The sequence below is a fragment of the Odocoileus virginianus genome, chromosome 3, assembly GCF_023699985.2.
Source record: "Odocoileus virginianus isolate 20LAN1187 ecotype Illinois chromosome 3, Ovbor_1.2, whole genome shotgun sequence".
Lineage (NCBI taxonomy): Eukaryota > Metazoa > Chordata > Mammalia > Artiodactyla > Cervidae > Odocoileus > Odocoileus virginianus.
Genome location: NC_069676.1, coordinates 41,130,683 through 41,157,417, shown reverse-complemented (window position 1 = coordinate 41,157,417; position 26,735 = coordinate 41,130,683). Strand labels below are relative to the sequence as shown.

Genomic DNA, 26,735 nt, shown 5'->3' with positions numbered 1-26,735 from the left:
AGGGAACCTAGGGCTCCAGGCTGTAGGGTTGGGGGACCTCTACCCACCTTGGCTGGCTGCCCCTAAGGCCCGGCAGGGGTAGGTGGGAGGCCAGGCTCCTGGAGGAGCTGGGCACATTACTTATTTCGTGGGTAGGCCATTGCATGCCCCGGGCCTTCCTCATGTTGTCGTGACTTGGGGTCCCTGTAAAGCTGCTCCAGGAGACGCTACAGTCTCTATCAGGCCAGAGTCAGAGGGCAGCGTGGCCGGATCCTAGTGAGGGCCCACCTCCTGGTCTGCAGATGGCTGCCTTCCTGCTGCATCCTCCAGAGCAGTGGTCACTCTTCCTCTCTGTATAGGGACCCTGGCCCCATCCTGGGGGCCCAATCTCCTAAGACCGACCCCACTGAGGGTTTGGCGCAAACTCTAGGCCCCCAAGAGGGCGTTTCCTCAGCCATCACAGGGCTCCTTGCTTTGCTGCGGGGTTCACTGGAAACCCAGCCATCCAGACGTGGCTGAGGCCTTTCTGCTCCAGGAAGGGAATCCGTCTGAGTGGGGGTTTCAAGTAGATTTGTATAAACTGGAGGAAAGTTCCCGATCCTTTATGTTCGTATTTGTGGCTCCTCTGTTCTCACTGTGATGTGGTTAACTGATTTCCCCACTTGCCCCCAATAAACCAACCCGGTTCTTATCTCCACTTCAGTCCTCTTGTTTCCCACCTCCGTTTCTCCTGAGCTGGGGGTTGCTACTCCCTGGCTCCCTCCCCAAGTCGTGTGCCTCCTTTCCAGACACCCAGTCTTGCGTGTCCCTTCCTAGACACACCCCTTTGACAGACTGGACACCATGCTGGGAATTGGTTTCATTTTCCTTTATTTTTTTTAAAAAAGCCCCTAAGTTCTATGGCTTCCAGGAAGCATCAGAGAAACGGAAGTGCCATTTCTGTACACTTTGTAAAGCCAGACCTAGACGCACGCACCGCGAAGACGCCCCACCTGTTCTGCCCGCAGCTCGCAGCCCCAGGGGACCACTGGAACCGCACCGATGGGGCTGCCCGCTCCACACACACCTGCGGGGCTCAGACGGGCTTTAAGGCGCTTGTCTCCAGGCTCGGCCGGCAGCGCGGAGCGACACGAAGAGCCCGCACACGCGCCGCCCACGGGCCTCGAGGTGGCCGCCCCCAGCCCAAGTTCAGGCCGGCGGCTCCGCCGACAGGTGCCCAGGACCCCTGAGGGCCGCGCCTGCCGGCCCAGGCTTTGGTGCAGCATTTTGGTTGGGGGCCGCCCCCACCCCGCCTTCCCCTCCAGTCTGGGGAGACCCAAGGCGGGCTCACCCCCGGCAGCATCGCCCCGCAGCGCCCCCTCGAGAAAACGGCCTTTGGATCGAGGGAGACAAGCTGGACTTTATGACACTAACGGGCGGGCGGCGGTGCTGGCGGCCGCTCTACTCACTCAGCAGACGCGGGCGGGGGCACAGGGCAGGGCAACCGCCGTGGTTTCTCTTTTCCTTGTTTTAAATAGTTAATGCTCTCAGAGGGGAGGACTAGACACAGGTGTAGAAATCTCGGCCAAAGTCTTATGTGAAGGTCGTGACCCCGCGCGGGGGGCGGCAGCGCTGCCGGCCTGCAGTCTGCGTCCGGCTGTGGCCAACGCGGCCGTGGACAAGCTGGCCCCGGGGGGCTGCAGCGGGAGGATTCGGGGGTCACTGCCCTGGGGTCACTTGTGTCGCTGTAGCGATTTTCTCTTTCTCCTTTTGAAGAAACAGCAGCACCTGGAAGGGGGACACAGGATGGAAGGGGGCACAAGCTGCGGAAGGGGTGAGGGTGGAGAAGGAGGGGCAAGGGCGCGAGGGGGCAGACCCAGGACACCTCTGCGTCCCGTTCCTGCCACGGGCCTTACTTTGTGTCGTCAGCCACTTCCACCTCTGCAGGGGCTGTGATGGGGGCGTTGGAGTGCCCGGCGGTGGGATCGTCGGCATTCAGCTCCCCGTTGGTGGAGTTAAGTGCCTGCGGGGGGAGGGGGCGGGGAGTCATGTGAGCCCCGCCTGACACAACCACCCCCACCCAAAACACACACACTTTAGTGCGACCCTTAGCCTGGCACTCACCTGGTTTTTGCTGTAGAGCAGGGCTTTCTCTCTAACCTGAGGCTGCGCGGGCAGGTCGGAGTGAGCCGTGCCGATGGGCGTGGGCTGCACGAGAGCCAGAAGCAGCTGAGGCTGGGCTGGGGGCCCCTGCCAGTCACCCCCACCTGCCAGGGGCCCCTCCCGTACCAGCCCCCCTCCCTCCACATACCAGGGGCTTCCCGGCCCAGTCGTACTCGTAGTCAAACACGAAGCCGCTGCGGTCAAAGAGATCGGTGAAGAGCTTGCGCAGATAATCGTAGTCTGGCTTCTCAAAGAAGTCTAGGCGCCGCACGTAGCGCAGGTAAGTGGCCATCTCCTCTGCAGACACCAACAGAGCTAGTGGAGGCCCGGGGCGGGGGCACTGGGCAGGGGTCTGCAGAGCAAGGGGGCCAGGATACGTGGGGAGACGACTCTCACCTGGGAAGCTCTCACAAAGCACCTCGATGGGCGTGGCCCGCTTGGTGTCCCCGATCTTCTGGTAGCGTTCCTTGAGCGTGTCGGCCTGCGGGGGAGTGCGGTCAGCACCTTGGCCGGCCCGCCCACCTGCGGGAGACCTCCGGCCTGCCCACCCGGCCTGGCCCACCCACCTTGAGACCCTGCCAGGGCAGGCTGCCGCGCAGAAAGTACATGAACATGTGGCCCAGCGCCTCCAGGTCATCACGGCGACTCTGCTCTGCGGGGGACAGCAGGTCAGCACGGCCCTCCCAACCCCCGTCCCCTGCCCGGCCCAGACGCCACCCACTCACCCTTGCCCAGGTGCGTGTTGATGCTCATGTAGCGTGCCGTGCCTGTCAGGCTCTTGTGCTCGCGGTACGGGATGTGCTTCTTCGTCTCGGGGTCGATGTACTCCTTGGCCAAGCCGAAGTCGATGATGTGGATGGCGTGTTGCCGCTTCGTGCCCGGCCGCCCCACTAGGAAGTTCTCCGGCTTCACATCACGATAGATGAGGCTCTTGGTATGCACGTACTCCATGCGCGTGATCTGCCAGTGCGCGGGCGGTGGTAGGTGGGCCTCAGCCCGCTCTCTGCGCCCCCAACTCCCGCCCCTCCCCCGCCCCGCCCCTTCCACCCCAGCCCGGCCCGCACCAGCTGGATGGCTATCATGAGCACCGTCTTGAGCGTGAACGTGCGGTCGCACAAGTCGAATAGGTCCTCTAGGCTAGGCCCGAGCAGCTCCAGCACCATGGCGTTGTACTTCCCGCACGGGCCGAAGTAGTAGACCTGAGGGACGCCCTCTGCGGATGGAGGACATACAGACTAGCGCGGAGCGCAGGCGGGCTCCCCCGGCTCCCCCACGCCCGGCCCTGGGGTACCTGCGGCGCTGAGCTGCTTGTAGAAGCGGTACTCCAGGTGCAGCTGCGGCGCCCGGGACTTGATGGGCTCCTGGGAGGGACGATAGGACGCGTGGGCGGTACGCAGGGCGTGGTCCTGCCCTCCTCCCGCCCTGACCCTGGCCAGGCCCATCGGGACAGCTGCCGCTTGGGGTTAGGGGGAGGGCTTGGACTCACCAATTTGATAGCTACGTATTCATTTGTATAGAGATTCTTTCCTGTGGGAGAAGCAGCACGTCAGGTCCGCGGGACTTCCAGCCCTCGAGACCGCGCGAACCACCCACCCCTCCAAGAGGCATCTCCTGTTCCCCCCACAGCACTCCTTGCGCTTGTCCCCTCCTTTCCCAGTCTGGAAGGGAAAAGGATGCCTGCAAGGGGCTCCCCCCAGGCTGTGAGCACCCTCACCCATCCCGTCCCCAGGCCAACCCTGCCTCCGCCCACTAGGGGCTGCTCCCCTGTCCTCAGCGGGATCCTTCCCGCCAGCACACCCACGCACTCCAATTTCTCCCATCTAGAAGAGTGAACACAGAACAGTCCTGGTGACCCCAAGGCCCTTCTTCAGCTCCGGAGACCTGGAGGAGACATCCACACAACCCCACACCCTGTCTCTGTCCCCAGATGCTCTCTGAACCCTCCTCCACCACGCCATTTGACCAGCACTCACCCTCTTGGTTCCAGGGACCCTCGAGGGCGCCCCCCAAACCGCACCCTACCCGTAAGTCCAAATAGTTAAGTTGTAAACCTCTGCTGGACAAGCCCTACCGCCTCACTGCGGAGCAAGGGCCCCAGGCCAGGAGCCCCTTCCCCAGCCTGAGGCTTCCCAGCACAAAGCCCATTGGGAGGAAAGTAACCTGCGTCCTTGGCTTAGAAACTGACATGCCTGCGGCAGGAGGTCTCCCGTCGCCCCTCACCAGCCACCTGGCCCTCCAGGTGTGCATGGAGAACCAGCTATTGTGCTCAACCTCGTAAAATTGCAAACACAAAAGTTCCAGAACCCCTGAGCAGGCCAGTTTTTCACCTGCTAGTTGCCACCCTTGGCTGAGCCCCAGACAGCGCCCAGGGGCGGCAGCCTGTGTGCATACCCAGCAACCTGCCGCACCCTCTGCCCCTCTCAGCACCAGCCGGCCACCCTCTGGGGCCTGAGTGCTGTGCCCCCAGGAGACCTCATGCTGAATCACCCCACTGCTGCATCTTACTTCTGAGAGGGTCCAGCGTGGGAAGAGGCCTCAGCTAACCCTCCATCCCCCTGCAGTGGGACAGTCTGAGTGCCCAAGGTGCTGGGCCCATCTGCCCTACTCATGGGGTGGCTGAGACACCGATCTGTAGGACCACACAGGCTGAAGCCAGGGCCCACATGCCTGTCATATCTGCTCCCTCCTCCCCACATCCTGGGTCTCCCATCACTGTGGCCCCCGCCTGGGGTCTTCAGCTCAGCCCCTGCTCCTCCAGGGCCTCGGTTTCCCCTGTGGTGCACAATCAGCTGGTCAATTTCCCCAGAGACCTGACAGCATGGCCCCCAAGTCTGCAGAGGAATCGTGTCTTGGGAATTAACTTCACAATGCGCTTAGTGCTCAGCGTAGGGCGCATACCACCTTCGTTAGGTTTATCCTGGAGGCACCTGGAGGGTAGATTTTTAAATGTTTCTTTTCCAACTGTAGCTCCAAAGGAGAAATACAGCTGATCCATGCTGGTACACCCAGCAGCCTTACTAAACTTACTCCCTCCTGCTTACTGAGCGGCCACTCTGGCCTCCACACATGGACAGTCAGGCTGTCTGGACGGGTCACGCATGTTTCTTCCTGTCCCATCTTTCCACATTTGGTCCATTCACTGCTGCTGTCGGGAAAGGGTACCCTCTAGAACCCCTCCTGTAGCCTCTATTCTTCCATTCTGATAAGACACCCGTGGGCAAGGAGAGAAAACCTCCATCTCATCCTGGTTGTCAGATTTTGAGTAAAAAACAGGCATGCTTCTTGTGTCCCCCCCAACATTTTATTATGAAAGCTTCAGAAACAGAAAACACAAGAGCCGGGGGCACAAAGCCTGCACCCTTGCCGCCAGGCTCGTCAGCTCATGGTCTGCTCTGCTCTGCCGCACGGCTTCACAGTTGTCACCTGTTTATTCTCAAGATGCGTCTCAAAGTTGTAGACCTCAGTCCCCTGTTCCCTAAGTACTCCAGCCTGCAGACTACCTTTATAGTCTGTACTCAGTCCCTGTTTTTCCCTTGGGAAGCGACATTTATCACTGAAGAGCCCTACATGAGCTCTGTGCCACCCCACCCCATCAGGACAGAGCACATCCCACTCACCTCCCCAGAGGAGGCCTTCCTTCGGCAGCGCGTCACTTCTTGGCCAGGTCTGCTGGCTTGTCCTGCCCTCCACACCCCCAGCCACCTGGCCGCTGGCTCCTGGGAGGTGTCTGTTTGGATCTCACCCCAATTTTAATCGCACCACCTGTCTTCTGACTGAGCCATACCCTTTTCCTGTGCCGTGGACACTGGCGTTTTGTCCAGGGGTGCTCTGCAAACAGCACCTCCCAGTATGCAGCTGCTCCTGCTCTTAACAAAACTTCTGGATGTTTAAACTTCGATGATGTCTAACTGGTCCCTTCCAGTAAATAGTGATCTTCTTCTATGTCTTGTGGTAGAAACCTCATGTTTTGCTGCATGTGTAAGCTCTGGGGTTCAGCTGAGTTTAAGGTGAATGTGTGGTCTGTGCACACGCAGGCAACTAAAGTCCAGGGTTACAGTCTCCCCGTGGACCTCAGGTGTTCTGAGCTCGGCAGAGTGTGTGAAGAGTAAGTCTGTGAGGCCTGATGAAGAACAACTCAGGAGGGACACTGTGAGCAGAAGGGAGATGCCAGGGGCTGCCCAGGGCAGGAGCAGGCTTGCAGACACTGCATCCAGGGCACGGAGACTCCCTGAGCTCCCCTCCATTCGGCTGAAAACCCGGAGAGCCCATGTATTGGGAGGGGCGTGACTCCAGCCCTTAAATAATGTCTTCTCTTGGGCCAGCCTATCAAAGCTGCGAGCCAGCCCCTCATGGGTTCAAGATGAGTCCCCAGGATAAAGCATAATCCAAACCTCACAGGTGCTACCCACGTTGTCCAACAACTGATCAAACATCAGTACACATGTGAAAAACGGAACAGGACCGTAAGAAGGAAAAACAGAATCAAAGGGACCCTAGACACTGGCGTTTAAAATAGATACTGCAGACAGGAACCCTCCTACACTGCTGGTGGAAATGTAAGGTCGTGCAGCCACTGTGGAGAGCAATATGCAGATTCTTCAGAAATCTAAAAACAGAGCTGCCATATGATCCTCCAATTGGGCATATATCTGGTGAAAACTCTAAATTCAAAAAGACACATGCACCCCAATGTTCACAGTAGCACTGTTCACAGTAGCCATGACAGGACATGGAAGCAACCTAAATGTCCATGGACAGATGAGTGGATTGAAGATGTGAGACATATATACAATGGAACACCACTCAGCCATAGAAAAAAATGAAATAACTTCATTTCCTGGTGGTACAGTCGATAAAAATCCACCTGCCAATGCAGGGAACATAAGTTCCATCCCTGAGCCACAGCTACTGAACCCATCCTCAACAAGATACGCCACCAAAATGAGAAGCTAGTGCACTGCAAGGAAGAACAGCCCCTGCTAGCCTCAACTAGAGAAAGCCTGAGCACAGCAAGTAAGACCCCACAGAGCCAAAAATAAATTTTTTAAAGAGATGAAAAAAAAACCAATGTCTATATATGTGTAACTAAATCACTTTGCTGTAAGGTAGAAATTAACACAACATTATAAATCAACTATATGCCAATTAAAAAATAGCTACTTTAAGTATATTCAAGAATTAAAGGAAAATATGGGCAAAATTAACAAGCAGATGGAAAAATCTCAACAGGAAAAATAAGAGGAATCAAATGGAAGTGAGAAATACCATGTATGAAATGAAAATTTCAGTGGATGTACCTATTATAGATGCTGCAGAAGGAAAAAAAGAGTGAACATACAATAAAGAAATGAAAGCTGTCCAGATTGAAGAAAGAAAACAAGCTGCGAAAAAACTCAAAGGAACTTGAGGGACCTGTGGGCTAGCATCAAACACTCCTGACAGGCTTCTCAGGTGGCTCAGTGGTAAAGAATCTGCCTGCCAATGCAGATCCCCGGTCCAGGAGGATCCCACATGCCACAGAGCAACTGAGTCTTTGTGCCACAACCTGCACTCCAGAGCCTGGGAGCTGCAACTCCTGAGCCCATGTGCTGCAGCTACCCCAGAGCCCGTGCTCTGCAAGAGGAGAGGCCACTGCAAGGAGAAGCTGATGCACTGCAACTAGAGCGTAGTCCCAACTCACTACAAACACAGAAAAGCCTACACAGCAACGAAGACCCAACGCAACCAAAAACAAACAAAACAACAACACACTCCTGACCATAAGTGACTGGAGTACGAGAAAGAGAAGAGACTAGACAAAGGTAGAAAAAGTATTTGAGGAAATAATGGCAATCTTTGCCCAAATTCAATGAAGAAGCATGCAAATCCTACAAACTCAATGAACCCCGAGCAGGATAAACAGAAAAGCATACCTAAACAAGGCAGAATGAAAATCTGAAGCCAAAGATAAAAAGAAATCTTTGGGGGCTTCCCTGGTGGTCCACTGGTTGGGACTCCACTCTGCAATACCGGGGATACCAGTTAATCCCTGGTCAGGGAAGATCCCACATGCCATGGGGCAACTAAACCTATGTGCCACAACTACTGAACCCATGCTCTCAAGCCTGACAGTTGCAAATATTGAACCCTGCACACCCTAGAGTTCATGCTCTGCAACAAGAAGTCACTGCAACGAGATGCCCATGCACTGCAACTAGAGAATAGCCCCTGTTGCAAGTAGGGAAAGCCTGTGCGCCCACCTTTCTGAAAACCCAGAGCAGCCAAAACTTTAAAAAAAAAAGAAAAATCTTTGAAAACAACCAGAAAACAAGACACAATACACAGAACAAGGCTCAGCATTAGTCACTGGGGAAAAGCAAATGAATTCCATATTAGGCACCATTTCACACCCACCGACATGCTCAGAATGGAAAGCGGGCAATCCTAAGTGCAGAGGAGACTGGGAAATCCAGCGCTCTCCTGTGCAGCCTGGAGGGTTTAAAGAGATTCCCCGGCTCCGGAAACCAGTCTGGCGGTCCCTCATAAGCACTTACACTCTAGAAGAGCACCCCGGGGCGGTTTTATTCACAACACCCCAGACCTGGGCACCAGTCCCTCAGCAGGACGAGAAGAGAGAGGAACCCAGAGTCACGTAGGCAGGCGCAGGAAACTACGTGACTGAGCAGTGAGGGCGGGCAGGGGTGCCACGCTAAAGCCGCTGGCGCTCCAGCCCTGACCAACCTTTACACATGAAGGGCACAGCACGCACCACGGCGGTGTTCCGTATCTGGGTTTCGGAGCAACAACCGAACCTGGATTCTTAAAAGGCATTTTCTGTTAAAATTACCCAGACCTGTGCGGTTCAGACTGCCGCCTCAAATGCCAAGGGCAGGACCCGGGGGTGTGAGTGGGTGTGTGTGTCCGTGACAGCACGTGCAGATGCTTAACTGCGCAGCAGGGCTGAATCTCAGCCACATCAGGGGAAGCTGCGGTCGGGCAGTGGGCGGTGCAGGCCAGGCTGGGAGGAACCCATGGCGGGGGTGTGGGGGTGGGGGGGGTGTGGGGGTGGTGGTGTATGTGTCTGTGCCTCCCCCGCCCACACTCCTGCCATCAGCAGCCTGGCCCCGCCCTTTAACCAGGAGCCCTGGAGCCTGGGCGGGGAAGCTCTGCCGGCCCCACCCCAGCGCCCTCGGAATCTGCCAAGGTGCAGACTCTGGCCGGGCCTCTCCAACCAGCCTCACAGGGCTGCCGGACACATTTGACACTGGCAACAGCAGACACGAGCTGGGCAATGACCACCAGATAGGGACGCGTCCTCCGCTCTGCCCCGTCAGGTACCATGGGCCAGGAGCCCGTAGCACAACTGCTCCTTCCTTGGTGGCAGAAGCCCCACGCACTTACCTGTGTCCCGTCCCCACGACTCCCACCGCCCCCAGGGCCCCAGATGTGATCGCGCGGGGCTCACCTAGCCGGAGCTCCCCGAAGTTGCCACAGCCTATCTTCTTCCCGACCCGGAAGTTGGGGCCCACCATCAGGACCCCCGAGCTGGTTCCCGAGCTTCGGACGCCATGGCTGGCCCGGCCGGCGGCCTTGGACATTCTCCGGCCCTCCTCCGACTCCCCTTTCCCTCCTTTCTTGTCAAAATCCATAAGTTTGTGGTACCCTGGCCTCTCCACGGTGACTCTGCTGCCGTGCAAATCCGGCTCCACGGAGACCTGCGGTCGCGGCGGCTCTTCGGGGCTAACACCCCATGGCGCCCGGCGCGCTCCAGCTAGTGGGACGCGGGGGCGCGCGAGGGCCCGGCCGCAGTGCTCATCTCGGTGGCCTCCGGGTCGCGCACGGGGGGAGGACTCATGCTGCTGACGGGTCCCGGGGGCTCAAATCTCGTGGGTCTCGGCTGGAGGAGAAACAGAGGCCCAGGTTAGAAGGACACGCGCCTCCCCGACACGTGCCCTGAGGTCCAGAGCACAGCCTGGCTGGACCTGGGACTGGGCGTTCACTGCTGGTGGAACCTCCTTCTGGAAAGATCTCTGAGGCACTGGTGCAACCTGGAGCCTTCTGGGGGCTGAGGGGTGGGAGGTTCAGGCCTCTTGAGAACCCCAAGCGTTCCCTGCTGCCCACCCTCCTCCCCCCGCAAAGGGCTGCAGGATGGCTCTGCCGGCAGGGGAGATGCCCAATCGAGTGACCGAGGCGCCACCCCCGCCCCTGCCACGCGGCACTGAGCCCTCAGAAGAGGACAGACGCAGAGCAGTACATGCGGGGGCCTCGGAGATAGGCCCCACCACTGACATGGGGACTCCAGAGATGCCCCTCCCTCCCCCACCCAATGTCCAGGGGACATAGAGGTCCCTGGGCCTCATTCCAGGAGCTCGTGACCCTGTGGTTAGGTGGGTGACCTGCTGCTGCAGGACAGAAAGCAGGCAAGGAGGGGCTACGGAAGCCAACACCAGCCTGGCTTCATCTGGCCCAGCGGCCCCCTGCCTTGACAGGGCTGGCTGTGCACATGTCGCTGGGGTGAGTCCGGCCTGGCCTTGCCAGTACAAAGCTGGGGTTGTGGACCGGATGGCAGGCACCCCAAAAGTCCCCCAGGTTGCAGGAGAAGCAGCCCAAACTAGGGGGTGTGGACACATGGGGCAGGTGCCCTGAAGCAACCCAGGCTGTGTCTGTGGTGTGGGTTCCTCCCTCCCCCCAGCCCTCCCTACTCCCCAGTGCAGACCAGTCACCCTGTGTGCAAGACAGAGGAGGGTGTCCCCTGCCAGCCATCCCGTTCTCTCAACCACAGTTACTGCACCCTCCAACAGGCCCTCACCGCCTCCCGTTCTCTCACACCAAAGTCACAGGAATCTCTCTAGAGAGAAAACACTAGCGTCCTCCTCTAACACCTCCCTAGCCCCGACTGGCCACTGTGAGGCTCACACCTCTGCCCCTCCCTACCAGGCACTCAAGGGCTGACACCTGGTGAAGGCCACGCCCACTTAACAGCCAGGGTGAGGGGAGGCCAGAGGCGGCTCCTTCCCGGAGGGTAGGACGTACCAACACCAGGGCCCTAAGGTTTCAGCAGGATCAGCTCTGTAGAGCCTGGTGCCCTAGCCCCTGAATGGGTGCCCACACAGCCTCCCGTGCTGATGGACAGAAGGGCCAGGCAGCCCCCGTGTGTCACTGACGGCACAGGTGCCAAGAACAGGCCCCAAAGAGGGGACCCCCTGGGTACATGCCCAGAGGCAGGACCACAAGCTGGTAAGACTGAGGCCGGGGTGCTCACACACAAGCGTACATGCCAGTCCTCGCTTGGGCACAGCCCAGGAGAGTCCCAGACAGGCAGGAGCCCGGGCTTCAGGCCAAACCTCACTGCTTACAGCCGGCGGCTCCCACGCTTCCCAACCACATGAAGAGCGTGCACAATCCGACCCCAGCCAAGACCCGCGCACCCAGCTCCACCGCTGCTGGGGTTCCTGGCGGCCACGTCCACCCCCAAGCAAGGGCCCAGCCTGGGGCCGTGTGAATGCGGCTTTTACACCAGCAGTGTGTGCCCCTTCTGAGACCAGCGCCCTGGCACCTGTGGACGAGACCCCCCCTCACCGGGCTCAGGGGCGCTGGCCTGGCCAAGCAGCTGCTGCTCCGCCTACACCTCCATCTCCATTGGTTGCGCTTATGGGAGACTGGCCGGAACCACTGCGATGCCAAGGGGGCACTAGACAGCAGGAGTGACCGGAGGGAGGGAGGGAGGAGCCTGACCAAGGAGCCGGGGGCTCAGAGCAGAGCAGGCTGCCCACCGCCCCACTCCACGGGCCAGCCTCCACCTCAAGGGGCCATGCTGAGCCCCAACTGCCCACAGTTCCCTGTGGGGGGAGGCTGTTCAACCTCAAGGATTTGGGAGTTAACTGTGAACAGCTGCTACAAATTTACAAGTAAATAACTACATTAAAAACATTAATATGTAGTAGAGAGCAAACAACTAATAGGGACCTACAGTAGAGCACAGAGAACTCTACTCAGCACTCTGCAATGACCTATGTGGGAAAAGAATCTAAAGAGTAGATACGTGTAAACCTGCAACCGGTTCACTTTACTATATACCTTTACTAACACACTATCGATCAACTCTACTCCAATAAAACTTAAAAGCACACAAAACAGCCAGCAAGCCTACTGGGGTGGAGACTGCATGCTTGGTTCTGAGCTCCTGGGACATCTTTGTTCACATCTGGAGACGACGACCACGGGGCTTACAACCCCTTCCAGAGAGGACAGATCAACGGCTCTTACTAGACCTTGCTTTATGCTTGCAGAGTTGTGCTACAATCACCTCTGGCTCCAGAATGTTCCATCCCCCAAGAGGAAGCCTGTTCCCATCAGCAGTCACCCGCCTCAGCCCCTGACCACCAGGAACCCACTCTCTGTGTCCATGGATCGGCCTGTTCTGGACGCTTCCCACCAGTGGACTCACGCCCTGTGTGTCCTGTGTCTGCTTCTCTCCTGAGCGTCGTGTCCTCAGGGCCTGTCCACGTGGTATCGAGTGTCAGGGCTTCTCTCCTTTCCATGGCTGAGGGATGCTCCTGGGTGTGGAGGGACACACTCACCCATAGAAGGACACCCAGCTGTGTCCACTCTTGGGCCACAGTGAACAGAGTGGCTACAGTGCTTTTGCACAAGTTTCCAGGAGGCCACGTGCTGTCCCCCTCCCGGGCACTACCTACGGCTAGAATGGCAGGGTCAGGTGGAGGCTCTAGCTTAATTGCTGGAGGAACTGGAGGCTGCCTCCCGTCAACTGTCCCGCTCCCACCAGAGCCCTCTGCTGCCTCGGGGTGATTCTGATCTGCATTTCCCCAAAGGTCCCGCTCCACCTCCAGACACATGCCTTCCCCAGCACTCCCTCCCCCTACCCAGCACCAGACACACTCCTGTGAACCACTCATTGCCTGTGGGAACAGCACCCGCAGGAGACGGGCTGATGGGCTGAGGGTCTTCACAGGGAGGCAGGACAAGGGCCTTCCCACCTTGAGAGGAGGTGAGCCCGGAGGCCAGGGTGCAGCCAGGCTCGGAGCAGCCGGACACCTGACTGCATGGGAGCTTGTGCCCATGACTCGGTAACACGCCAGTGTGGGATTCCTGCAGAGAATGTTTGTTTGCCCTGCAAACATCTGGGTACCTCCTGCTCCCAGGCAACACACCTGCACAGGTGACCCTCCTTTCTCTGAAATCCTGCCAGATTCCACAACAAGCGGACACCAAAAGCCCCTTACCCCGGATGGACAATCAGAAGTGGTTTCCTGCCAGATTTTCTTTCCTCTAGGAAATTAACTAAAACACAGGTCTGCACGCGCACCCCCACCCACAAAGGTGCACAGAGGTGGTCGTAGAACCCACGGGAAGGTCAAAGACAGCAAGGAGATGTCTGCATTCTTCTGTCTTCTTGCCTGAGGACACTGCGGGCACTCCCACCAGGCGCTCCCGCCCACAAGCAGCAGAGAAAGAGTCAGGGAGTGTATGGCCGTGGCAGGACACTGTAGGGCCCCCACCCAGGGGATGGAGGAGACACGCATGGAGGTCTGGAGGGACAGCGGCCCAACTAGGAAGACCACTTGGGAACAAAGGAGGGGAGGGGAGGGTTGGAGATTGGGGCTAGACTTCCTGGCCAACAAGATGTGGGTGCGTCCGCGTCGATGGAGGAATGGTGGGCAGGGGCCTTGCAGTCCCCCATGCCGCTGCTGTGACCTACTCATCCCTCACAGGCAGGGACTAAGGTCTGCGTCCCACTTTGTGCAAACTGTTTTTATGGGGCAGCATCACCAAACATCACTCTGCCCGGACAACACATACAAGGAACCCTCCAGACCCTACTTCCCTGTACTCCAACCCCCAACTCTCCTGGGAGGCCCTCCCCGGTCAGCAGCACAGGGCACCCGCAACACCCGGTTTCCTGCCCTGACAGACTCCATTCTGAGCCGTGACCCCTGGTCAAGGCGGGTCATGCTCTCAGCCCCACCCCGAGATCCACAGCGGCCTCTTCACCTCTGTCTGGCCTCCAGCTGCAAACCTTTCTGAGCTCGCAGAGCTGCCTTCTGAAAGCAGCAAAGCCAGGAGAACTGTGCCCTCGGGCTGGCTGGGAGACCACAGGGTACAGGACGCGAGGCTCAGGGTAGGGACACTGCCCCCCACAGACCCTCCTCCAGGGCTGCCTTCGGGGACCCCGGTAACGCCCATTGCCTACTGTGAGACTCTGCACCAGGAGCACCGTGTCGGCCCCCATGCCCAGAGTCATGGGGGTCCTGGTGTGCAGCACACGGACAGCGACCAGGCCTCAAACTAGAAGCTGTGGCGGGTGTGCTGCCCCAGCCCAGCCCGCCAGCCCACGTGGCCCTGACGAGACACCAGAGGCCCGCCCCATCTGTCAGCCCCTGGACAACAGGGCAGGTGTGTGGCCACCACAGGGTCACCGCCTGCAGGGGACAGTGGACACCAAGGAGACAGGTGAGGAGGCCAGACCCTGACCCTCCCAGAGACAGGACGCCAGCACCTACTCAATCCATGAACAGGAGCTACCACCTACCACCCCACAGGGGTCTTCCTGGGTCCTCTCCTGGGACCTCGGGGGGGATGGCCAGAGCGAGTCACTGGCTGGCCTGCGGGGTGCAGGAACAGCAGAGTGGACACAGGACTAAAAGCAGAGTCAAACGCGGCCAGGAGCCCGGAAGCCAACAGGTGCCCCCGGCACACCTGGTGAACCAGGAAGCAGGTGTGTGTGATGTCAGCACAGGCACTAATTCTCAACACCCGGCCCTAAAGCAAGCCAGTCTCACCCCACCAGCGTGCCCCCAATTCCTCCCAAGGGCACCTGGACTCACTCCTCACTCAGGGAAGGCCCCCAGGCATGTGGACTCTGCTCAGGTCCTCGTGGGGGAACTTAAACCCCAAGCAGGCAGGGCTCCCAGCCTACCCCCAACCCTCCCAGCCCACACCTCTAGTGACCCACAGCCTGCCTTCCAGCTCAGGGGGCTTACCTGCTGCGTTCTCCTGGGGGTCCTCCATCTTGTCAGGGCCAGGGCCAGGCCCCCTGGCAGAGGCCCCAGGAACCCCCTTCTCTGACCGTCTCCACCCAGTGATGTCACAGTCCCTGCTGACGTCATGGACACAGCCCTGGGCCAGAGGCAGGGTACATCTGGAGGAGTGGCAGCAGATTCCCTCCTGGAGGTGGCCCCACCACACCTGCAGGCTCTGCCGTGGCAGCCACCTGAGAAGCGCAGGGCTCCAGGGTGATCCTGGCCACAGCCCCCTCAAGCACCTCTGGACACACACGTCCCCCTCCTCAGGAGTCACCCAGGTCCTGGGCCCCAGCAGCTACGAGTATCCCAAGTTCCAGGTGGTGCCATCCACGCACCACTCCCCGAAAGGGGCCCGGGCTCTGGAGATGCGCCAGCCACAGCCTGGAAGCCTGAGGTCACTGACAGGTAGTGTCACAGCACAGAGAAAGGGAGTGGGCCGAGAACGGGGACCAGACCCCAGGACGAGGTCAGCATCCAAACGAAATCAAGCAGAAATGGTTCACGACCAGGGACTTACAGACAATGGAACACAACCCTGGATAAATGGGAAAGGAGGGGGCACCCAGGCAGGGGCTGCAGCAACCCTGAGGGAAAGGCTCTGTGCGAGGACATGCAGGGTTCATTGAGAAGGGCAAGGAAGATGGTCAGAGCTCACGCTCAGGGTCATGAAGAGCAGGTGTGGGCAGATGCGCAGGTTCATCCAAGTTACAGACGAGCCCAGAAGGATGTGGGATGCAGAGCACTTTCCCTGCAGCCTTTCCAAGGACTTAAACATGTGCATGACAAACCCCACGGCCCCAGCCCAGCAGTCAGCAGGCCATGCGCTTGCTGGAGTGACCACCAGCTGGCTCCCTGGGCACACTTGAAAACCCCCACGGCTGAGAGAGAGATGGGGAGAAGAGGGATGGGGAGGGACACAAAAGGTGCTCAACCCGCGGAACGCCTGCTGAGAAGGGACCAGAAGGCACAGAGCCGGGGCTAGGCGGCCACACGGGCCACAAGTGAGCAGACAGACACACGTACGGAGACAGCTGTACCCCCCACAGGAGAGCCGACAACTGGAAGAGCCTGGGGTGCCTGGGGCAGAGAGGACGGGGGAAGCGCGGACCCTGGCTGAGGATGACACACCGGCACCGGTCCATCAGCTGCGACATGGATGACAGTGAACTGAGGTGTGACCCACAGGGACCCCAAACTGATCCACAGACTCGCCATAAACCTAACACTGCTCTGAAACAGAGTCTATTTAAAAAACAACCTCCACCACCTCTGGCAGCGCCCCCCAGACCCCCCCCCCTCCCTCTACATGGTGTCAGGTGGGCACACTCCTGCCCAGGGCCTTTGCACCCGCAGCCCAGCACCCGCCCAGCCCCTCGGCCTCCACCACAGAGCCCACCGTGCCGCCAGTCCAGCAAGCACCCGTCCCAGGGACACAGAGGCACCAGCCAGGAGCACGGCTGCTCCTTGGTGTCAGGGTCCACGACCCCCAGAGCAAAGCAGGGAGGACAGGCGACGCCTTAGTCAGTCAGAGAGAAAGACGGAGCCCCAGCTGAGCACCGGGTGGGGACACGAGCCCTGAGAATGATGGAGACATGGGCTCTGGGGCCAGACGAGGGGGAGACACCTGATGACCTGAGGGCAGCCTCCATGGTGCCCGGTGCCTGCCCCATGCCCACTGGAATCCTGGCTGGCCTCTGCTAGCAGGTGCAAACTCTCCTGAGCTCAGAACGGTGGGGAGGGGGATAGGAGAGCTGGGCTGGACCACCCTCCAGAGTGTGTAGCCTCAGCCCAGGGCAGGGGGCTGTGCGGGCAGACATTAAAGATATTAAAGGGCCGGAGCACCTGCAGACCCGCCAGAAAACCACATGCCCTGTCTCCCCGTCTTACTGGAGCTGGCCGAGCATCACTCACCCGCCCAGCTCTCCTGCTGGGGGAGATGTCTCCTTTAGTCTGGACGGGTCCTCAGAGGTCAGCACATCCTAGACAAGGACCCAGTCCCTCTGCTCAGGACTGGTGGTGGGGGGAGGACCAGCACCCGCCCGCCACACAGGATCCCATGTCCGAACTGGAGCCTCCCCAGACCTGGTGCAGCGGGAGGGCCAGGCCAAAGCACAGGAGCGCACGCCGCCGCCGGGAGGATGGCTTCACTCCTGTGGGCGCAGCTGCAATGGTCTCTCGCCCCAAGGAGGAGGAGACCCACGGCCGCTCCCAGGGGGGAGCGGGGCACAGCAAGCAGCCAGACCTGCCTGTAACACACCCATGGTGTGTGGGGGTTTGGAAGGACATCACTGACATGTGAACAATGCCTACCACCTAGATTCTGAGTGAGTTCTCAAAACTTTCCCACGCTTGGCCGAAACACCCATTTTCCTCAATGTGTGTGTGTCTTTTGCCCCTGAAAAACACCAACGACAGGACGGGATGATGGTAACACGGCCAAGGCACCTGGCCCGGTGGGGCTGCAGTCCCTCCCGGCACCCCACACACCCGCTCAGAGGGGCGCCAGGATGGAAGACCACGGGCCGGCCTGGGTGTCTGAGACATCAAGGGGCAAGGCCAGCCCTGGCCCATGTCCTCTGAAGGGCTGGCACTCCAGAAAAGTGCAGGGCAGCAGGAAGATGGTCTTCCAGAAAATGGCCAGGGTTCTCAGGATCGGAGGAGGCAGAGACACTATGACCAAGGGTCAGACCCTAACCCAGGGCAGGACACAGAACCTGGAGAGGGACAAACAGGACCCTCCTCCACGGCAGGCGGCACAGAAGACGAAGCAGTCACCATAGAAAACACAGCAATTCCTCACAAGAGTCACCATTCAATCTACTCAGTGTCCACCCAGGAGAACTGAGAACACGTCCACACAGACCTGTGTGCACAGCCCACAGGCATCCACAGCCGCTAGACTCATGACGGCTACGAGGCCCACACAGCCCAATGATCACACGTGTCCCTCCACACGGGAGTGTCCTTCAACCAAGAAAAGGGGTGAAGCCCTGACACTCATGACCACGTGGAGAGACCCTGAGAACACGATGCTCAGTGAGAGCAGCAGACACAGAAGGACACACAGTGTGCGATTCCACTAATGGGAAATGTCCAGAACAGGCAGATCCACAGACACAGAGTGGGGTAGTGGTTCTTGGGGGCTGTGGTTCTTTTGGGGTGACAGAATGTTCTGGAATTGACTTTGGTGATAGCTGCACACCTTGTGAATATACTAAAACCACTGAGGTCTCCTCTCCAGTGAACTTTATGGTCTGTGAGTTATATCTTAATTAAAGCCAATGTAGTGTGTGGCATCACAATAAAGCTGTCAGGAAGGGCGTGGGGCTGGGCGGGTGGCCCAGAGCAGGGCTCCTCTGTCCAGTGTGGGTCAAAGTCCGACCCTCAGGCAGCTGCCAGAGTCACACCTCCCACTCCTGTGACAGATGCGGTAACCATTTCAGACAGAAATCAGGAGGTGTGCACCCACAGGAAGTGAAGACGCAGAAGCCAGGGAGAAGGCAGGGAGGGGAAGAAGGAGAGCTTGGTCTTCCCCAGCAGCGCTGGCCCAGGCCGAGGGGACACAGAACTCACCCACTGCTCACCCAGTGCTCTTCAAACTGGCCAGGGCAGCCACCAGGCTCATGCTTACCTGCACCCACCCCGGGCTGCTCTCCCCACCCGAGCCACCCTGCTGGCCTCTGGCCCATCTCTTCCCATGAGCTGGCAGCACTCCAAACTTGGTCCCCCAGATTGGCCATGAGCTGGGCAAAAACCCCTGGCCGAGAGGCTGCATCATTATCACCAGACGCCCTACCTGCCCCCAGATGCTGCCTATAAGGACCACACCTGATCGCATAGGTTCCAAATCCAACCCACCAGCGACAATGCAGCCCTGAGCCCCAGACAGACAGCAGAAGGACGCAGCCCGGAGTGGCCAGACGTAGATTAAACCCCAGACACCCTGCAGACAACAGAAGTTCAGATAAGCAACGAGTTAACGTTTACTCCAAGTGTGTCCCACACACCACCCGGGGTACGTTTATACCAGGCAACTTTCAACCGTTTGTCAGGAACTACAATTGCGCCTGGTGCCCCACGCTTTATCAGCAATATCTGGCCACGCCTGACAGCAGTGCCGACAGCCTCCCGGCAGGACTCAGTCCCCAGGGCCCTGATGTTTTTCTACTCAAGCTCTGTATTTGTTAAAATAGAGTGTTTCCAATGAAAATTTAGCTTCCAAATGGTGATAAGCCACACACAGCCAAGTATGAAGGATGTAAACTATCTTAACAGTAACCTCTCACACCAACTACACGTTTGACCGTATCTCAGATACCCCAAACTGAATGAGATAAACAGGTCACCTGTTTCTTTCTGCTTTTCTAACCAGCACACTGTCCACCATCCACATAGCTCTCATCCTGTCTGTATCAGGGGCAGTGGCTGTGGGTCCTGACAGATACGTGTGCCTCCAAAAGACTTGGGACCACCTGCCCCCAGGGCACCAGCATGACCATTGTGGACTGGGAAGTCCAGGCCAGGGCGTGAGAGACACCAGGAATGCCCTACAGCATGCCTGGGTTGGGGGCACAAGTCGGGGACGAGCCAGGCTGGAGCTTCTGGGCTGAGGGTCTCATCATAGACTCTCCCCAAGGCGGCCACACAGGAAGCTCCAAAAGCCCAGCCACAGCTTGGAGACCAGAAATAAACCAGGAGGGACCCTGCGGGTCACCCTTGGGCCAGCAGGAGGGCGGCCCGAGGCAAGAGCAGGGGACATTGCCCTGTGGGGGAACCTCAGCCAGCTACCATGTCTGGTCCACAGGAGCAGTATCCCTCCTGACCTGCTTCCACAGACTTTCTGCTCCCAGGGGCAAAGGAAGGGGGCCTGTGGAGGCCCAGAGACAGGCTCAGGGAGCCTCTGAAATGGGTACCTGCAAGCCCCTCAGCTGCATCTGACTGTGCACAGCAGGCTGGTGGGAAACCCTGAGGTGGGTGCTCACTGGACCTGACTGCCTTGCCACTGGGCAACGCCTGGACATTGTCCCTCTGTGGCTGCCCTAGAGAATGACCCGCTCCAGCCCCATAGGGCGGAGGGGACAGACTCGGCCTAGACAGCGTGTCTGACACCCCTGCCTATAGCTTCAGAGGAAAGACGCCCATGTCCAGGGGCCGGCAGGTGAAGGGAGGACTAGGCCCAGGCAAAAAGCCCCACGACTGCTCCCTGCTGGTGTGAGAGTAGACGCCAAGGCAGGGCACCAATGGGGGCACAAGGGGTCCTGAAAGCCGCCAGTGCCTCAGGTTAAGCCACACAAGCAAAGGGCTGCCAGGCCCGTAGGTCTCCGTGGGCGGCTCCTGGGGAGGTGCGGCCTAGCACATGGTGTGATCAGGTTCCTATAAGACGCCAGGCTCCCAGTGTGGGCCTGGAATGAGCCCGCAGCCAACTCTAGAAGCCATAAGGAAGGAAGCCCTCAGGGCTTTGCGCCCTAGGCACCAGCCCCGTCCCTCTGTTGCACCCCTCTTCTCTCTCAAGCCCCTGGTCTTCCCAGAATTATCTCCCTTGGATTCTTCATCTTGGCCCACTCCCCATCCAGAGCTGCCCCGCACGCAGCCCCTCTGGGTCACCCACCAGGCTCCCAGAGAGCCCTGCCACATGCCCATCAGCTGGGCCCTGAGACCGCAGCAAGCATGAGGGGCACTGCAAACACTCATCGAGGTCCCATAGAGGCTGCGGACCCCACAGTGAGCGACACTGCCCTGCAACCCTGCCCTGCAACCTGGGGTGGGGATGGCCGGACCTCCAAAATGGGTATCATGCTGGATCACGCCAGGGGTGATGTTTAAGCACAACTTTTTAATACTCTGAGGTGTGTCATGAACCAACACGAAGTCGTGACACGTGAGGTGTATCTGTTTCTACCTTTGAACAGTCATGCCGTGACCCAGGATGACACAGGACCTGATCTGCACCTAGGTGCCCCCGCTCGCCACCTGCAGGAGAGACTTCCGTTGCCTTTCCACTCATGCAGGGGCACTCCTGAGGAGCACAGGCCTCAGCAGAGTGAAGGTCCTCCTCCTGAAGGTCACTTGGGCCTCATTTACTCATATGTAGAAAGAAAGGGGGCTTGAAGACTCACCCAACAAGGCCCCCAAAGTGCCTGAGTAGGGTGGGGCAGACACAGAACTGCTCAAGGTGGGACCTTCTGCACCACCAGGCCTTGGTCCCTGACCAGGCGACAGAAAGAATCCTGACTCGTGGCTAGAGAGCACCTGCTGCCTAGATCACAACGGCAAGGCCCCCATCAGGTGCAACAGCCCCGGAAAAACACTAGACATTGACGATGACCACGACCCAACCCGTATATACAACTCCTTTACAAAAACCCTTTCCAGGGAAACCAAAGGTGCCCCCCCACCACGCTGACCTGTCCAACACCCCCCAGCCCTGCTGCCAACTCCCTCCCCAGACTAAGACCTTGTAAAGCCTCCCTGTAAGGCCTCTGTGGTGCTGGCGGGGAGGAGGGTAAGTCTAGAAACTTTCCAAGGCAGAGACCAAGCCCCACAACAGCCCTGAAGAGAAATGCTGCACCTCTGAGGCAGCCATGGCAAGTCCATCGGACAAGGCGTTCCTGGTATCCCATGCTGTCCAGGGGATGTGCCCCTGTCCCCAGTACTGCCTTGGGAGGGCTGGGCCCTCCCTGAGTGCTTGCTCAGACCCACCACCAAATTCCCGCGGCTGTCTGGAACACCTCTCAGCTGGCTGGGTTCGCCGGAGCTGGATGAGCAGACAGGATGCTTTCAGTTTATTAAAAAAAAAAAAACTCACCTACTTCCTCTTGCAACCCAGAGGTAATTACTAGGTAGTTAGAAGGAGGAGGAGATTCAGATGGAATCAGAAGCCACAGTGCAGAGGAGTCTGTGCTCACAGGACCTGCTGTCACAGTTCAGAGCCAGGTGACCAGATACCTGTCCCCAACCCGCCTCAGAGAAATGAGAGGGACCCAGAATCAGATAAGAAGGCCCGACAGCAGAGGGGTAAAACACCAGAGCCCTGCCCAATGCCCGCTGCGGACCTTGGGGTCTCGCCCATAGCTGGGGTGGAGGTCCAGCCAGCTCCTTCCAGATCTCCTTCCCTCTCTCCACTGCCAGATGCAGTAGACACAACTGGCCCCCGAATCTGGGAGCTGCCCCCCACCAGCTAGATTCCCGGCCCACACTAACCACCCCCATTCCATTTCTCAGAGGTCAGGCCACAGATACCACCGCAGCGGTTGAACTAAACATCTGGGGCTCCAGAGACAACAAAATGGGCCAGTAAAGTCTTGTCTAGCCCAGTGTGTACTCCTGAGGGTGCTATAGTCAGCCCGCCCCCCACCCCAACCTCCAGCTGCAGAGCCCAGAGCAGGTCACAATTCGGTGGAAACACAGCAGATAAAAACAAACTCCCTGCAAAGACCACAAACTTCCCCCAGCAGCTCAGCCTGTTCCCCTCGGGGGCCACATCCAGCCCCGCAGGGCTACCCCCTTCCCTATCAGAGCCATCCTCCCCTCAGATTCGTGCTTCCCCCTCATCCCCCACACCCTGAGCCAAAGGAGCCCCTGAGGGTCAGGAAACGCCAACTGAGCCTGTCTATGTCCCCCAGGGCAGGGCTGCCCAGAAGCCCCTCAGGATGGATGTGTGGACACCCCCGGGAGCCCCAGACACTGGCCGGGTCTGGAGCCCCCTATGGAAGGGGCTGGGGAGAGAACGCTGGACTCCACCTACGTGCACGGAACCCTCCAGGCCGCTTCCTGCAAACAATGCCATCCGGAGGCCAAGGGAATAACCCAGCTGCCCAAAGCCGGCCCAGGACGACGCCCCGGACGTCAGGGCAGGGCTTTCCCTCAGGCCCCCAGCCCGGTCCTGAACGCCTCCCCTGAGAAAACTGGGGCAGAGGGAGCAGGCGAAGCGCAGGACAGGGAGGGGGTGGTGTGGCTGCCGGGCACGCAGACGTCGCCCCCCCCCCCCCCCCATCTGAAGTGTTTCCGGAAAACAAAGCCGGTGGCGACGGCGGAAGGGGGAGGCGCAGCCCGGCGAGTGCCGGGAGTTCCTGAGCGTCCCACAACAGGTCCCCCAGCCCAGACCCCTCCTGCTGTTCCCCTTTCCTGCCCCTAGCTCCCCCCACAAATCTGCAGGGCCACAAAGGGGCGAGTGTGCGCGCCAGCGTGGGGAGGAGCGACGGGTCCAGCGGAGAGGGCTGGAGAGGGGGAGGCCACGGGGAGTGGGCAGTGGGCTTGAGCACTTGGAGGTAGTGAAGGAGGGAGGTGGGGTGGGGCTGAGGGACGGACAGGCCAGCAGTCAGGAGTGACGAATCCGTGGAGAACACTGAGGTCTGAAGTGAGGGAACAGTAGGGTCTGGAGTGAGAAATGGAGGTACAGTGAGGTCAGTAGTGTGAGGATCTGTAGGGAGTGAGAAGTGGCAGGACCTGAGTTTGGGAATCACTGGCAACGACAACGTCTGGAGTGCAAGGGAGTGGAAACGAGGAGTTGGGTCGACCGTGTGGGGGTCACTGGGCTGTAGAAGCAGTTGGGGTCGCCGTGGGGGGGTGCAGTGGGGAGTGCAAGGGTTCACAGAAGCAGGTCCACATTGTGGGGGTCTGCGAAGTCCGGGGGTCCGAACTGCGGCGTGTAGGGGGTGCAGGGTCTGAGGAGTCTTCTAGATATATGAGCAGAGAGTCTGGGGGTCCGCGGGGGTGGGGCCGCAGGACACGCGACGCGTGTCCGCCGCCGCCAGCGAGGGCGCGCGCGTCGTTACCTGACAGCCTCCGCCGCGGCCGTGGCCCCGCCGCCGGACTGGGCGACTCGGGCTCCCTCAGCAGCGCTGCGTGGACCCCCGCTCCGGACCCTGTTCGTGCTCCGGTTCTGGCTCCGGCGCCCGCTTGGGTCCCCGCTCCCGCTCCCGCGCCGCCGCCGCCGCCGGCCTCCGCATGTTGGGCGCGGGCCGTCCCCGCCGCGCGGGCGCCCGGCTCGCCCCGGTCTCGCAGCGTCGCCCGCGGCCCGCGCTTACGCCGCCAGCGTCTCGGGGGAGGGCCCGGCGCCCACTGCGCAGCCGCTGGCGGCCTTGGGGCGCGCACGAGACGTCACTGAGGGCGGGGCCGGGACGGCGCGCCCGCCGCTTTGCGGCAGCGGGTGACGCCGCGCGACAACCGCTGCGCTTTGCGGCCGCCCCAGGGTGGCCGGGCCACAGCCCGCGGGACTACCGGAGGCCCGCGGCCGTGAGGACACGCAGAGGCTGAGAAGGAACCGGGCCCAGTCCACCCTCCCGGGGGGGCGGGGCTTCCGCCGCCGACCCTGTCCCACCCCGCCGTTGCCATGGCGACGCGTGGCCTGTCGCCCCGACACCGCCCCACCGCGCTTCTGTGACGTCAAGGTCTCGCCACTTGACGTCACGACCGGGCGGTTCCGCGGGGCGTGGTCAGCGCGGGGACCCGCCGACTTCCGGGGCGGGCGGCTGGAGTCGGGTTGGGTGGGGCTGGGAGCGGCGAGGGCTATAGGTGATGGGCGGGGGGCGGGGCGGCGCGTCTCTGCGTGGTAAGAAGCGGTGACGTCAATGAGGAGCCAAGGAGGGGGTCACCCAAGGTACTGGTCCAGCTGGGCCTTCTGGCTGAGCTAGGGCCCTGGCACGCAAGCTGGCACTCAACAAGTGTGATCTGCAGAGTGCTGGCTCACGCACCGTGTCAGTCGGGGGCGACTGGCAAGGGGCCCACAGTGAGACCCTGCTCCACCTGGAGCCTGTTCCTGGGGGGAATTTTTACGGTGGAGGGAGACTCATCCATTCTCGTCTTTATTAAGTGCCTGCTAGCGGCTCTGAGAATAGAATGGTGAACTAGACTTTTGGCATGGCTTCCCAGCAAGTCCTCACTCCTGAGCGCGGGGGATAGACAGGACAAGAGACTAAATACACAGGACAGTTTCAGGTGGTGTTATAAGGTGGCTTGGGGCAAAATTAACGAAGGGCAGACCCTAAAGGCCAAAAGCTAGATGTGGGACATGGAAGGAAGATTTCCGTGGTCTCTTATTATCGTCCTGCTGTCCAGCGGCCAAAAGCGGGGAAGGAGAATTAAACCTGAGGGGAACGGCGGAATGGCAGAGCTTTAAAGCTGGTTCTGCCCCACTTCTCCTTCCGCCCCCTTGTAATATTGACACCTCCAGAAAGCCCAGGTCACGTCCCCCTGTTGTCCTTTCTCAATTGCTCCTCACCCTCCAACCTGAACCTTACCTTTGTTTCAAATCCACCTCTTCCACCAGCCATGCCAGACCAGGGACCATATGCCTTGCTCACTGCTGTGCCCTCACACAGTATAAACTCAGTCTGTGTGGTCACCATGTGTGGTTCAGTGTGGTTCATTTGTTATGAACGAAACAACCAATGACTCTAAGGTCCTTCCAGATTCTGGAGAGCCAGGAATTGTATTTACTCAGACTTCCTGGCCCCATCTGTCCTCTTCTCTTCATTCTTAGCTTTCAAAAAAAACAAAAAACAAAACTGCTCTCCAGTGCTCAACTCCCGTAAGAGCAGAGGGCATGGTGGCCTCCCCTCCAGAGGTGTTAGAGCATTAAACTTGAGCGCCAGCCTTGATTCTGTAAAATGCAGGGTGACTTGTGCAGATGAAAGACTGCAGAAAGGCCACGCCTGGGGTTGAGCCAGCCAGAGGCTGTCTGACTATGGGTAGGTAACTAACCCCTTCTGGTCCTCTTCATCTTCTTTTGTAAATTGTAGCTAATGATACCCGACTCCCGTACTTCATGAGAATCCATGGGTTAGTGAATAAAGAACTGCCAGCATAGCACCTTCTGCCTCACATGGACATATTTCTTTCTGATCACCTGGGATCTGTGAAAAAGCAAACAGGTTTCAAAGTTTCCTCTTTTTTTAACCCACTTCAAATGTGGCCCACATGTTCCTGCATTGTTTCAGCTTTGATCATGGGGACACCATTTGGGAAAGTTGGGATAGGAAAAAAATACAACCCTTTGGGGCTCTAACAAGATAACATTGTAAAGAGGATGAGCTAGCCTCCCCATTGCCCCCATCCCTCAAGGGTAAGTCAAACAACATCCCAGCTTTCTAATAAATCCCAAACAGCTGTGGGTTTCAGCAAGAGACAAACAGGAAATGCTCTCTTCTGTTTCTTTTACCCATGAAAGAGGCAGGTCCATGGAAAGATCCCAGGACAGGTTCAGGGCTGCATCCTGGTTGTCCAGCTCCAGCACACAAACACAAGTTGGGGGGCCATGTGCTTTTGTTGAACTGAATGGAAGTAGTAGCCCTCCCTATGGCCAGGTCTTTCCCCCAGTGGGGCAGGAACTTGGACACAGATATCCTCATTTTCAAAATGTGGAATGTGAGGCTTATGGAGCCCAAGTAAAGTGCCCAGTGTCTCCCAGATTTGACCTCCAATTCAGCTGCCCCCCACCAGTGAGTAGAGGGTGGGCCCAGCACTCCCACCCCAGTCCCAGTGGCTGCAGGCGAGGTCTGGCAACATAAGCTAACCAGTGATTTGGTATTGTGAGCCACCAAACATAAAGCAAGGTCAGAAGACAAGAGTCTGTGCGGCGCAGCCATGACGACT

At 59.0% G+C, this 26,735-nt stretch overlaps 1 protein-coding gene and 1 long non-coding RNA gene across 3 annotated transcripts; one reads left to right on the top strand and one right to left on the bottom strand.

Annotated features, from left to right (window-relative positions):
* Positions 1-832: 832 nt before the first annotated feature.
* On the bottom strand, positions 833-24,194 carry CSNK1G2 (casein kinase 1 gamma 2). Of its 2 annotated transcripts, XM_070465341.1 has the most exons (12): positions 23,918-24,191; positions 9,566-9,997; positions 3,608-3,648; positions 3,413-3,482; positions 3,186-3,334; positions 2,847-3,081; positions 2,688-2,773; positions 2,518-2,602; positions 2,270-2,418; positions 2,083-2,166; positions 1,875-1,981; positions 833-1,746 (listed from the first exon to the last, which is right to left on the bottom strand). In XM_070465341.1, exons 2-12 carry the CDS (start codon positions 9,747-9,749, stop codon positions 1,692-1,694), a joined length of 1,245 nt encoding a protein of 414 aa, XP_070321442.1. In that variant the 5' UTR covers positions 9,750-9,997; positions 23,918-24,191; the 3' UTR covers positions 833-1,691. The 2 variants fall into 2 exon arrangements, with proteins under 2 accessions (XP_070321442.1, XP_070321443.1); XM_070465342.1 differs by lacking the exon at positions 833-1,746 and having other exon boundaries at positions 2,295-2,418; positions 23,918-24,194.
* Positions 15,140-16,379, top strand: LOC110122723 (uncharacterized). The gene is made up of 2 exons (XR_002309320.2): positions 15,140-15,548; positions 16,190-16,379. It is a non-coding gene; the product is annotated as an uncharacterized lncRNA (long non-coding RNA).
* Positions 24,195-26,735: the final 2,541 nt, after the last annotated feature.

What these genes read in the sequence shown, in the direction of transcription:
- CSNK1G2 (XM_070465341.1), bottom strand. Translation starts at nt 9,749, where the DNA reads ATGGATTTTGACAAGAAAGGAGGGAAAGGGGAGTCGGAGGAGGGCCGG. An exon ending in ACTGGGCCGGGAAGCCCCTG is followed by an intron (nt 2,167 to 2,269) that starts GTATGTGGAGGG and finishes GCTCTCGTGCAG; the next exon opens with CCCACGCCCATCGGCACGGC. An exon ending in TGCTCTACAGCAAAAACCAG is followed by an intron (nt 1,982 to 2,082) that starts GTGAGTGCCAGG and finishes CTCCCCCCGCAG; the next exon opens with GCACTTAACTCCACCAACGG.